Genomic DNA, 14368 nt, shown 5'->3' with positions numbered 1-14368 from the left:
ACCACCCACAGACCTACTGGGTGCATTCACTGCCGTAGGTTCAAACCTCCTGCCACCACCAACCACAGTTCAGATTAGTGGGGACAAAACATCTATGATCCAAGAAACTCTTAGAAGCTCTAATAATGAGGAGAACAACTCCATTTCTGCCACTGAGCCACTCTCGGTGTTAACCCACCTTGCAAATGAAATTACAGTCAAGGGAGCGAGCAAGAAGGCCTTCCACAATGCCGCCTCTCAGGTGAGCAGAGCAATCGTCGGCAAGATTGGCAACATTGGCGTGTTGGTTCGATCACCCAAGGACTGTGCCATCTTCATATCAGTAGCACCTACAGGTCCAGGTATGTTTGGGTCTAGTGAAGTTTCTGTAGGATTCAGGCAACGAGGAAAGAGGAGAAGGCACGTATGCAGTTAGGAAAACCCCCTTAGCTACAATCCAGGGATGCTCTAAGTGTGTGGCTTTCTGCCATTGTGATAGAAAACGAGTCCTATTGGAAAAAAACGCGTATAATACGCCAAAACATAGTCAGCCGTATAAAACATGAAAAAAATGCATCTTTAAAAAAAAAGCCAGAAAATAAAAAACGTGAAAAAAATGCATATTATATGCATATTATACATGTTTTTTGCATTTCTTTCATAATTTTTATGATTTTTTATTGTTTTATAATCTTCAAGATTTATTAAATGTTTTAAATTTTTTAAAAATTTGCCAAAAATTGAGATTTTCTCGAGATATACAATTTTGATGTATTATACCCGATAAATTCCTTGCCGTATAATACCCGTACACGTTTTTTGTGACAATGGTTTCTGCACCCAAACCCATAGTCGTGGAGAGATTGGCAGTAGCAGATGTAACAATCAAGGAGATGCGTAAGGGGGGAGAAGCAAAAGTGGTTGTCGACTCTTTGATGATGCTCATCCTTCCAACGAAAGGAGCAAACAAGGATTCTCGAAACAAAGAGCAATAATTAGGCGACTTGGCTGTAGGCAGCAGAATAGCTACCAATGATCCAAAATTGGTGAAAGTAAGAGTCCAGCGGCAGATGAAGTTGGCCATCTGTATATTTTCCCTTCCTCATACTTGCTCAGGTTCTACCAGACTGGGACTCCTAAGATGGAATGAGAGAGGGTTCACGGTGTGCACGACAGTTAAGCATGATCGACTGGAAGGATGCAGTCGGCTCTCAAAGAGAGCTGCCTTAGAAATCAAGACCAAGAAGGCAATTTTTTGAAGATGTTTGATGACAAACTTTATGCACTGTCTATTGAGGAAATTGAGATATCTCAAGGAAATGAAAAAGTTTGCGGCAGAAGGATACCTTTCGGGAAAAAGCTACCAGATGGGACCGACGTAAACTGGTACCAGAGTTACTCAAATCATTTCACTTGACTAAATAATTGAGAAGTTCCTAGACCGACTGCTTTAGAGTACTACCCACTTGTCGTTACCTCATCTTCTAGAGCTGGCAACTTTTGCATCAAATCCAAATGCAGACCTCAACTGCAACTTTTCAAATATAGAACAAGAAAGCTAAGGAACGCATATCCCAATAACCCAACAGCTGGTTTGCCATTATTGGGAAGACTGTCTCATGCCAACTTGGAGGAAGTTTTTGAGCAGGAGAAACTGACTTTCAAATGTATCCTTACACTATCTCATGGCTATTGTCAAGCCATGTTTTTACTATTAGCTACAGCCCTAGTTGGCTGCAGTCATGGGAGGACTTTTGTTTGTCAACATTTGATTTGGTTCATCACACCTTGAGGACAAGGTGTTTTTCGAAGGGTCGAGTAATGTTAGTGTCCAGGTTTCGGTTCTAGAATTGGGTCTGGATTGGGTCTACTGGTTTGACCCAGAAAAATGGCTTTAAATAACGGAATTGGGAGGGTGCAAGGGGGTTATAGGAAAACAGTATGTTTTGTGTGAGCACTCTTTCATTTCATGATGTCACATGCAAAAAATAGACAGAAATAAATGTACAAATGCAAATAAACAATTTAATAAGATGGAAGAATGTTGATTTGCTTTGTGTAGAAACAGATTTTCTTCTGACAAGGATATTATTGGTGAAGGGATCAGAACGTTTTCTTTTGAGAATAGCATGTGTGTTAAAGTTTATATATATATATATATATATATATATATATATATATATATATATATATATATATATATATATATATATATATATATATATATATATCTTAGGCACTGGTTTTTTGTGCAGTTTTTAGGTTTCGTTTGTAACTTTTTGTTTTGTAATTTTCACTTTATTTCAATTTTTTATGTTCTTTTTGCACCTGAATTCTCCAGCTGAAAGAGCTGCTGGGCTCTCCAATGCCTAGAATTCTAGCCATTGGATATCCCAATAGCTCATTAATGAGGTCTATGTAAGCGTCTCTTTGGTCCTCTTCATTCTATGCTTTTTTGAAGCTTTTCTAGGTATTTTTATATATTTTGTTGCCTTAGTATACTTTGTTTCATTGAGAGTTTCTTCTTATGACTATTTGTTTCACTGAGAGTTTCTCCTTGTGACTTGATATATTTCATTTCTATATTATAGTTATTCACAAAATGTTTGGCTTGGGTTTAGTTGAATTTTCTGCACATCGCTATTTCAGATTTTACAGTTCAATGGAGAATTGAGATTGAAAAATGGCAATGGAGATGTGGTCCACTGTCCAAGAATATCAACACATGTCTATCTTCCAAGTGTATTTGTTTGAAGATTGTAATTTATGAAGGGCAGATTTTTGGTTTATACTGAAAAAAATTGTGAATCTCTTAATGTTTTTCTAGTTATGGTCTTTTTGTTTATATAATTTTATCAGTTATTTATGCTAAATTCGTAATTTTACTTGGTGCAAGGCTGTGCGAATTCTTCAAAGTGGTGATTCAGAGGATTTAGCTGAAATAGTGGAGGGGCAAACGAGTTCATGTGATACTGTTACAGAAATAGAAGGAACACAAGATGGTTATGATGATAACAAAATTGCAGATGTGTACTTGCAAAGGGCATTGTCTGTTCTTCTTGATGTTACTTTGTTGGAAGGTAGAAGCAGTACCTTATTCGTAGCTTTCTTATCCTTGTGCTCCTATAATCTCCAATCGTACTCTTTGTAATTTGTATTTTTAGGAAATCTTATTCTTGTAAGGTGCATTGTTAATAACTGCAAGTTGAAAATAAGATGTTTATATTTAGAACATCCAGAGAAGATGACACAATCCAATGGCTTACTGGGGTTTAACTAAATTGTATCTGAAAATGGATTTTTTCCCCTACTGAATCTGATATTTGGTTGAATCTGTGCACTCAACTATAGCTGATTCTGCCTACTTGTAGGCATTTCCTGTCTTAATATCATTAACTTATTTTTGCTTACTTGCAAAATTGGTCATTACATGTCTTTCTGATTTTTAAAAGATTATATATATATATATATATATATATATATATATATATATATATATATATATATATACGAAAACAGGTAGCTGCCAGACCCTTATATGCTAGACTAGATGAGAATCGTATGGGCTGTCTATTTTAAGGAGATCTATTTTAAGTAGATTGGATGGTGGAGATTAAGCTGAAATAACTTGAAACCAAGTTGTACTTTCAAGAGACAGAAATACCCCTCACAAGAAGGCAAGAGATCTTGATTAAAAAAATTCATTGTTTCCTTCTTTGAGGGGTACTTGGGTCTCCTAAAATACTTGTTGATTTTTATTTTTTTTTAATTTAATCTCTTCCAGGCAATTTCCTTAAAATCAATGGCCCAGGCAATCCAGAATGACATACAAGGGTCTGGCAGCTACCCGTTTTCCTATTATATATATATATGCATATGTAATATATATGTTTATTTATGTGTAACATGCACGTCTGTAGCTAATCAAATGAATAAATAGGCCTAGTTAATCTCTCTCTCTCTCTCTCTCTCTCTATATATATATATATATATATATATATATATATATATATATTTATTTATTTATTTATTTATTTATGGCACTTCTAGCACTATTTTATAGAAGTGACTGTAAGAATGTGATCTGTGTGATGAACTTTGTATGAGTTAATTGTGAAATGGTTGATATCATTTTTATTGTCCTCATCCTCCACTTCCTAGGGGTCACACCATAGCCCAACTTTTTTGCTTTGAGACCATTAATCATGTCCATGCATTGTCTTCGGGCAAATCCTTGTGGTCCTTTACTGGTGCTCAGAGCCACATTCTCATGAATCCTAGCTACATGGTGTTTTAGCGGAGATATTCTTGCTGATAAGTCTTGTTTACAATACTTATAAAAATGATTTTCAAGTTTCATTTCCCTCACCCATGTGCACCATTGCCGTGCGGGTCACTTGAAATCGTATCTTCAGAAAAACAATATAAATGTATGGAAAAAGCATGAGATTTTATGCCTTTCATGGTAGAAATGGGAAACGCATCTTTCTTCAACCGTAGTTCGATACCTTACTTGTACATGTAGTTTGAAATTGAAGTTTTCTTCCTTAACATAGCGAGATCTCCCTCACAGCTCACAGAAAACTTGAGAGGGAGCTTTTAAAGTTTAAACAAAAACTGGGCCTCAGATCCCCCTCTTTTCATGCCTCTCTCATGTCATGGGATGTGAGACGGACTACACTGTATTGTCATGGACTCATGTGGCCTTGTATCATACTACACAGTAATATATGGTGCATTACACTCTTCTAAGGTGGAAGATGTTGCCAAGTCAAAAATTGAGATATGTATCGTACAATTTGCATGATATTGGACAAAACCAAATGAAAGGAGGAATCCCCCTTTTCTCAATAGGAATATGAAAGAGTAAAAGGGTTTAGATGCAAGAAGAATCAGATAAGAAGATCCCTGATTTTGAAACATAACAGTCTTTTGATGTAGCGCAGCAGCGGTCTTGTATGAGGGATTGAGCCTTCCTTTTTCTTTGTGTTCTTTTCTTCATGAGAGGACAGTACTTAAGAATTTCTCTGCTGAAAACCTAAGGCAACATGAGGGCTGATGACATCCCTTAAGGTTATCTCAGGGAAAATCTCAAGGGTGGATCTTCATAACCTAAAACAATCACAAGCAAAACATTGAAAAAGAAGACACAAAGGATCCATAGAATCATGAAAAATAAAACTCTAGATCTGATGTAAGATGGAGGAATAATTTCACATCTGTTAGACAGACTTACATTTGCAGATATACAGGAATATTAAATCTGGCATCTGGCTTAATATTTCCAGGCAAAAAACCTGTACATCCAATGACAGCTGCAGGTCAGAAATAGATATCAGAGGGAAACAGTGGAAAAGGGGAATATCATGACGTTCAGGAAAAGGAAAAATGAAGAAATCAGGCACGTTAGGGTTGAGGACCAACAATATTCCTACTGCAGATTTTCTGAAGAATGGAAACAGGTTTGAAAGGAGAAAAGAACCTTTGAGTAAGGAAGAAGATTAAAGAAGGAACCCTTGACTGCATTTTTGGTTGCAGATCTCCTTGGACATACCTTTACAAAAATCTACAGCTTGTTAACCTGCCTCTGATACCATGAAAGATTTTGTTATTGCTGTAGTTTCACAATACAGAGGAGAAGAAAAGAAGAGAGAACACAAGAGGGATGCTTTCAGGTCACTTCTGTCAGAAATAAGTCGTGCCATAATTCTCATTAAAATATGTTCAGCTAACAGAAAATATGTTGGACAAAAATGCCCTCAATTACATATAGAAAATGCAGTACATAAGGATGTGTGGATCTGGATGGCATGTGGCTATGAATTTAGACTGGATCCAGTTAGATCCAAGTCAATGGCATCTGCTTAACACTCACACTTCTGATTGACATTAAAGAACTGTATAAAAGAAATAATGCTAATAGGGTCCACTTTTTATCTCTAAATGCTGCTTTCTATTTTGCATCTCATGTTTCATACAACAAAAAGGATCAATCATTCTTTTTCTTCTTGAGAACAGCAGAAAAGCTGACCTTTCTCAACTCTGGTTTCTTCCTGTATGAAGCTAAAAAATCAAGAGCGTTTCTGACGAAGGAATGAAGTATGAACAGTATGTTACCTATAGCCTGCTTATTTTGAGATGTTTAAGTCTTAAGTCACTGAAGTCAATTCCAGTAACAAAGAATGCTTTCACTGAACTTGGGATCTCACTTTTGGCTTCCTAGTCTCCATTTCAGCAATACATCTATCTATACATTTAATACTTTAATATTAGATTATTTGTAACCTATGTGTGCATTGTGGGTAAAATCGCTGAACAAATTTGAATGTCTGCATCGTCTAACTGCTCTATTTTTCATGGGGATTCTAATCCTTCCTCTTCTTTCTTCTTGTCATATGACAGATGGTGATCAACCTGAGGCCTTTCTGCCAGAGGTATTAGAAGAACCATTCTTCTCAAACAAACTACTGGTTCTCATTACAATCCTTTCAAGTTATAGGTATGTAAATTTGATTTTTGTTTCCACCATGGTTGTTCTTTTCTCTGAGCATGTCTACTTGTGTTAATAAACGTTGATCTCTTGAATGTGATGCTTACTCTTTCTTAGGCATTGTCTTCATAAGTCAAAATTGGCTAGTTGATCATAGTACTGGTTTTTTGTGTTGGTTGTAGGAATTTTGCAAATATTCATATAATAATTACCTTGCGAAAACAATGAAGAAATTTTCTTTTCCTTTCTGTTATTTGTTTTTGTGAAATGCAGTCTATCGTCAGTTATCTGATTATGCTTTCTCTGAGAGGAATGTCTTAAAGAAGTGTGGCAAAAACAAAAACCTGTGACCTTTTTTATTTAAGTGCTTACATGTCTGTCGTTCACTGTTTAAGAAGGAGTAAGTCACTGCATGTATTCAATAATGATTATGATGTTAAGAGTGCTTGGGTTAACTTCTTGCAAGCACAAAGTAATTCATTTTTCTCCTCTGACCATTTTTCTGTTAATGTCATATCATAATTGGTTATGTAGTTTTAATGTTTTTCATTTGATGTGTTTGTGTCTCCTCCTCATTAGGCAACAGATGTATAATATTTGTTAATAGAATCATTACAGTGAGATTGTTTGCTCACATACTGGGAAGACTAAAGTGTATTTATTTTTGGAAGTGAAATTTTTCTTGTTGGTTATAAGTCATGGCTAAATTGGTCTTTTAAATTTTGCTGCTAATTTCATATCATAATATGATTATGCAGTTTTTATGTTTCTCATTTAATGTGGTTATGTTTCCTTTTCATTAGGCAGGACAGTATAAAGTGTATAGTATTTGTTAATAGAATCATTACAGCAAGATTGTTGGCTCAAATATTTGGAAGACTGGAGTGTGCTGCCTTTTGGAAGTGTGATTTTCTTGTGGGTTATCACTCGGGCTTAAAGTCAATGTCACGGAAAAAGATGCATGGTATTGTTGATAATTTTCGTTCTGGAAAGGTACTTCACGATTTAGTCTGAATTTCACTTATGGTTTGCCTTTATTCTGTTTGTCATTTTTGTAGAAGAGAGGTAGTTACACTAATACTAGAATGTCCTACGTAATTGTAATTGTGTTGAAGTTTTTACTGTTTTTCCTAGACACTGTTTATTCAGAACCATTACCACCATATAAACTAGTCCTTCCACTAATAAGCTAATTATGTATAAAGCTTTTTCATAAACTTTATCTTAGGATCTGCTTGTGTGGCATAAAAGCTCTAGTTTGTTAGGACCAGATGGTATTTCTGTTAAAATTTGCACATGTGGATATATATGAAGGTTTTGTGTACATATATGTACATTCTATCGTACATATGCTTGTTAGCTAATTTGTATATATAGGTACACCATTGTTTTTCTTTGTTGATTCCTTTTTCTGTACTGTTTCTTTATTTTTTGCTTTTTCTGTTTTCCAGTCGGCCATTAAATGGTTGCTGGAGCTATTAATTGGCTAGTGTTAGAAATTAAGGACTAGACATCATGTAAGTATATATATATATATATATATATATTTCATATGTACTGTCATACATTTAGTTTCATGTATGATTTGTATATATAAATATATATATGTATGCAGAGGTGTTTATGTAGTTTATTTTATTTTTATGTACCCTTTTTTATTTCTTTTTCTCTTTTTCTGTTTTTACCTTTTTTTATTGTAAAAGGGGAACTAGCTGTTGGACCAGCTTCCAACGGCTAGAAATGCTGGCCCAACAGCCAACTCCTCCCTTCTTTCCTCCTTTCTTTGCTTTATAAATAAGGGACTGCTGTCCCTTGTTTTGGTTTAGGCTTTTAGGCCTCTCTTGTGTATTCTTCTCTTGAGATTAATATATTTGGTATCTTTTCCTCAAGTTTGAGGTTTGGCTTTGTATTACCTATTGAAGTTGTTGGGATCTTCAAGAGTGTATCTCTTGAAGCATTTGCATTCTCAAGATCGGGCCTGATTTACAGCTAGCCCCACAGCTTGAAGTCTTGTGGTTGGGACTAGCTCAACAACTATGTCACATGTGTGCTAGGTCTGAGTGTGTCGATGGGGTATATATTTGTGTGTGTGTGTGTATATATATATATAGAGTTAAACAATTATTTCGTAGTTTTATACTTTTATTTTTACAGTGTTTCTTTCTTAAAATTTTAAGCAACCTTCTTTTTAAAAAATAAATACCCTGGTCATCATTTAGAGGGGTTTTTTAGAGAAGCACTAATACTTTAAAAAATGACGCACCCTGTCAGTACTTGTGGCAGGGTGTCTTTTTTGGTGTATCTTTTAAAAGAGAGACACCTCTGTACTCTTCTTTTTAAGGACAACAATAATGTGAGAAATGAGCTATATATATATATATATATATATATATATAGAGAGAGAGAGAGAGAGAGAGAGAGAGAAAGAGAAAGGGAATGAGAGAGAAGAGGGGAAAAAAGGCAGGACAAACCACACCTAAAAAGGGACAATGGTGGTCTGGGTGCAGCAGACTGCACCGGACACGTGTTGATTGCATCTAGTGCCCAGTCGGGGTTGCACTTGTGGTTGCATATGCACACCCGTCTCTTTGACATGGGTGCAGGGGTCATTTCAAAGCACCCATGCGACTTAGCTCCATAGCTAACACCTTTCCCATATATTGAGGCTGAGCCTTTGTGTTCTAACTTTCTAAGCTTTTGTAGTTTGATTTTCTTTTAATGGTTTTTCGTCTCTGTTACTTTGGGAGCTTTGTTTTTAGAGCTTGAAGTAGCTCCTGTGTTTCTTGATTATTGAGATCCAACTGTTCATTCTAGATTATTGTTGAATCTAGTTTACATCTACTGCTGCTGTTTCATTACAATTGCATCATCGTATTTCTATGTAACACATTTTTAGATCGATCATGCATGTGCAAACTTTAGGGCATCCTATGATGTATCATTACACACTTCATTTTAGTTGGACAAAGAGATGATAAGTGTAGGATGAGGATTTAGCAACTACATATTTTTCATTCTTATGTTTCAAAAGATAAGGAAAATGGAATAATAGAAAAACTTGTTCATTGTTCTGCTCTCTTTAGTTTTTGATTGTTTTTTTGTTTTAATTTATGATTCTATATTGTTAAACTAGCAACTGGTTGGTCCCGTCTGGTTGCTAGTCCACCAACTAGTCCTTGGCCTCCAAGTTGCTGAGCATAGATTGAGGACCTGTTGGTTGACTTGGACATTCTTCTTCTTTCTTTCTTCCTTCCTCTCTCTCTCTCTCTCTCTCTCTCTCTCTCTCTCTTTCTCCCTCTCTTTCTCTCGCTATGTGTGTGTGTAGCCTCCTCCTCCTTCTGCTTATTATTATTATGATTAGTATATCTAATCAACTGTCAAAATTTTCTTATGTAATACCTTTTGATCAGTCTGTGATCTACAGCTATCAGTTGTCTTGGGAAGCAGATATTGTGTCACTGTGTGCATTTATAGTTTATCTTTATTGATTTGTGCAGATGCCTCTGTATCTATTTGGTTTTGTTATCATAAGTTCAAATTTCCCAATACACACACACACACAGAGAGAGAGAGAGAGAGAGAGAGAGAGGTACGTTTCTGATGAATTATAATATTCTGCCTTATGTTGCTTTTGGCACACCAAATATTGTGCTTCTACACCTTATTGATTTTATTTTAGTAAACCAACTAATCCCCATTAGTCATGACTAGTGTTTTTAGCCCCTTGATTGACTGTGTCTGATTCACGAATTTTGACATCTTAGGTTTTAGTAACTTCAACAAAATGTGGTCATACTATGTTACACAAATTCTGGTTGTGAGTGCATCTTCAAGAAAAAAAATACATCAAGACTTTCATTATCTTCTTAACACAGCTTTTCGCATTTATGTTTCTTTCCTGTCTTACATTTGCTTGTTCTCTATTAGGTTAATCTGTTGTTTGCAACCAACGTTGCTGAAGAAGGCCTTGATATTCAAACATGTTGTCTCATTATTCGATTTGACTTGCCATCAACAGTGGCCAGCTATATACAATCCAGAGGTCGTGCTCGCATGCAGGAGTCTGAATACCTTCTTCTAGTAGAGAGGTAAATCTCCATTTGTTTTCTGCCTGCAGGATCCAAGTGTTCTTACATGGAACTCAGGGCATGTTTGAATGTTGGAATAAATGGTCTGAGACAGACCTTCTGTCTTGAGCATCCCCTCCACATTTTGACATGGAAACACCCTTCACCATTTCCTCTGATTTTTCTTTTATGGCTCTTCTGACACTACACCCTCTTCCAGAATTTCTGTCACACCCTTAAGGGTGCAAAGAAAAGCGATGAGCAAAAGGTCTTGGGATATTCTGTTTGAGACCTTTCTTACTGCTATTAAAACATGCCCTTAATTTTCTCTTTTTCTGTTATATTAAGTCTCTTTTCTCTTGGCTTACATTAGAAATTTTGTCATCTGATGTAGGAACAATATCGATGAGCTAAATCTGGTCAATGATTTCATTTCTGGTGAAAAACATATGAACAATGAAATTTTGAACCGGACATCTGATGAAACTTTTGATGTCGTAGAAGATTCAATTTATAAAGTCGAAAAGACTGGTGCTTCCATTAGTAGTGCATGCAGTGTGTCTTTACTGCATCACTATTGTTCAAGACTCCCACATGATGAGTATGGGTTTGCTTTCTTCTTTTTTTAAATTACTCCATGTTTTCTTATCTAGGTATGTCCGAGCTTATCTGTCTGAATGATCCTTATTTAGCTTCTCAGGATCACTTTTTCCTGGTATGCGCAGATACCTTAATCCTGTCCCAGAGTTCTTTTATCTTGATGATTTGGATGGTGTCACTTGTCATGTGGTTCTCCCTTCCAATGCCCCCATTCATTCTGTTGAGGGGCCATCATGTGCTTCAAAAGAGGATGCAAAAAGAGCCGCTTCTCTTCTAGCATGTAAGAAGCTGTATGAGTTAGGTTCCCTGACGGACCATCTTTTGCCAACGCCAAAGGAAGAGATTGAAATATTTTCAGAAAATCCACATGATAAGCTTGTAAATTCTAGGGGTACAGGTTCTTTTATGTCCATTAAGCTCTTTCTGTTGTTACTTTAGTTGGTTCTTTCGAATGACCATGATGCTACATGTAGATGACTTATCCAGAGCAGAGCTTCATGAAACAGTAGTACCTTCTGCACTTCAAGTGGACTGGAGGGGATCTGCTTCTCATCTCACATTTCATTTTTATCATATGAACTTTGTTCCTAAGCCAAGGGATCGGTGCTACAGAAGATTTGGTCTCTTTTTGGCACTTCCTCTTCCCAAAGAAGCTGAAGATATGAAAGTTGACCTTCATCTTTCTCATGGTAGAATTGTGGAAACAAAACTTATCCCATCTGGGGTAATTTCATTTAGTGAAACTGAGGTAAGCCACTTCCAGGTAGAACAGACTATGAATTTATATTTATCCCTTTTCATATTTCCTTATTTTGTAATGTTGGCAGAGGATGGAGGGTGGGAGATTTCAAGAAATGTGCCTCAAACTCATGCTTGACAGGTCAGAGCTTAGAGATAACTATGTTCAATTGGGTAAGCATGATTCATGCCAATTGAGCTCTTCAACATACTATTTGATGCTACCTCTTAAACAAGTTGAAGATACTGATGATCGATTGACAGTAGACTGGGGTACAGTGAGAAATTGTTTATCATCTCCTACATTTAACCAAGAAAGAAATATTCTGGATCAGTCTCTTAATGGTTCCAGTGTTTTGCAATTGGCTAACGGTCCTGTAGCTGAAAGTGAAATCTTGGACAGCCTGGTATTTACACCCCATAATGGTCGATTCTTCTTTATCAGTGATATTCTTCATCAAATGAACGGATATAGCACATTCAATGATTCAAAAGCTTTAAATTATGCTGAGTACTTCTTGAACAAGTAAGTAATATACCTTGCTGTTTTTTTTTCCTTTTTCTTTGAACCAATTCACTGGAAGTTTTGGGTAACAAGAAGCAAATTTTCATGGTTGGTCATGCACCAGTGTTGCTCACTGCATATTTCAAACTTTCATGCATCTGTTGATTGATTTTGACATTTACTTTTAGGAAAAGAACTGTACTGGCAATGATCATCAAGCATTTTGATAATGATGATCCTTTAACTATCTGGTTGTACAATCATGGATATTCTTTTTCCTGTTCTTGGGTCATTGGTAGATGTGACAATGAGCTTTATTCATGTAAAGTAGTCTTGAAAATGTTGACATCATTTAGGATTTTGTCAATAAATGCTCCAAGTGTAATGCAAAAAGGATCAAGATTAACTGATCTTAATCCAACTGCATTCAAGACTAAGCTAAAACTATGCTTAACACTAATTATAACTTACGAAAGGGAAGAATAACAGGAGAGAAAAACAACAAACTACTTCAAGCAAATGACAAAACTAAATGGAAGAACAAAGGAAACTAAGAAAAGCTTGCATTTCATTTCTTTCAACTTCAACCTTTTTGACCGTCCATACAAAATGGACCAACGTCTGTTTATATAGAGAAAGGGATGGGATTGCGGATCTGGATTCATTTACAAGTATTAAAAACTAACTAGATCCAGTTACAAGATTTGATTCTGTTTTCATTCTGCATCAAAGTGTAACGAAATGCTCCTCAGACATATCTTGACTTGGAATTTCTAAACAGCCCATGTAGTAGACATCTCTGTCTTATATGGCTTCTTCAAGTCCCATCAGCTTGCTTGACTAACAATCTTTCACCCAATGAACCATAGATGAGAAAATGAACCTGAAACTGATAAAATGTCTAAATGAGAAAATTATTATGTTCTCATTGAGAGCATATGAAAAGAAAAGCTCATGAGTCAAGTACCCAAAAACTCATACTGAAAGGAAGAAAGGTCGATGGAACCCCAAAAGATATAGCCACTTTGGAAGTTGATCAAGAGTTTTTCTTAAAACTTTTGGAGTGTTTCTGCTAATTGTGAATTGAGAAATAAATTTTCCTTTTATTCATTTTCTCTTTCTTGGTTTCATCTTCCATTGAGTGGCCAGTTTCTTTTTTCAGTTAGACACAATCAGGCGTAATATGTCCCTGTTCCTTGCCAAAATGACAAATGATACTTCTTCTACCTCTTGTATTTTTATTTTTTAAAAGATTGTGGAGGTCTATATGTTCTCACATGCTTGCTGGCTCTTTATACAACAAGAAAACATGATCTTTATCTTGCTGCAAGCGGCTCATCTGCTGATAACATTGAAACTTTATGAATAATGAAGCTCTCACTTCTTTCTCTCCATTTTTTTCCCCTCATTTCAATGGCCCCAGCCTCCACCTTCCCATTAAGATTCTAAGAGTACTAGTTCATTCATCCCATGGGAGAATAAAAGACCTTGTGTAATCCTTATCACTCCTTCACCCTGTTTAGTTGACCTTGTTTAGTTGACCTTATTTTCTTCTGAAGATAGTTGTCTTGTTCCTTCTTGTTGCACAAATTGACTTCTAAGAAATACCCAAGCCTCTGTCATTTCACAAGATGAGATGCAAACTTCGCATCCATGGTATTCATAAATCCTGCTATTCTGCGACAATTATTTGCGTCTTGTTTGTTTCAGAGCCATGCTATCATTTTGTTATCCATGAACTGTTGTGACTTGTGAGTTTAGTTGAGACTTTCATGTTGTACTGCTCGCATGTCACTTAAGCCTGTTGCTATGAAGATGCTTCTCAAGAGGAATTATTGAATTAGTGAATTTAAAATGATGGGAATGGGTTCTTTTTCAGCCTGTTTTCAATGACACAAAAAGAAGAACACTTGATTAGAAGCTTCTTCAAAACACATTTGGAGAGTCAAAAGGATGGCGTGCTTCTAGAGACAGTAACAAGAATGACCA

General features: G+C 36.0%; 1 protein-coding gene across 4 annotated transcripts in view; it reads left to right on the top strand.

Moving 5' to 3' along the window:
* Positions 1 to 14368, top strand: part of LOC116250712 (endoribonuclease Dicer homolog 4) — a 45677-nt gene that overhangs the window by 8496 nt on the left and 22813 nt on the right. For all 4 annotated transcript variants that reach the window (XM_031624560.2, XM_031624559.2, XM_031624561.2 and 1 more), the window contains exons 9-16: positions 2876 to 3059; positions 6382 to 6478; positions 7273 to 7462; positions 10397 to 10557; positions 10931 to 11137; positions 11262 to 11527; positions 11610 to 11884; positions 11964 to 12400. In XM_031624560.2, coding sequence (XP_031480420.1) covers positions 2876 to 3059; positions 6382 to 6478; positions 7273 to 7462; positions 10397 to 10557; positions 10931 to 11137; positions 11262 to 11527; positions 11610 to 11884; positions 11964 to 12400 — 1817 coding nt within the window. The remainder of the gene's footprint in view (positions 1 to 2875; positions 3060 to 6381; positions 6479 to 7272; positions 7463 to 10396; positions 10558 to 10930; positions 11138 to 11261; positions 11528 to 11609; positions 11885 to 11963; positions 12401 to 14368) is intronic.

This window comes from Nymphaea colorata, chromosome 3 (assembly GCF_008831285.2).
Source record: "Nymphaea colorata isolate Beijing-Zhang1983 chromosome 3, ASM883128v2, whole genome shotgun sequence".
NCBI classification, from domain to species: domain Eukaryota; kingdom Viridiplantae; phylum Streptophyta; class Magnoliopsida; order Nymphaeales; family Nymphaeaceae; genus Nymphaea; species Nymphaea colorata.
The sequence above is the reverse complement of the archived record's forward strand: the minus strand, read 5'-3'. Positions and strand labels throughout refer to the sequence as shown.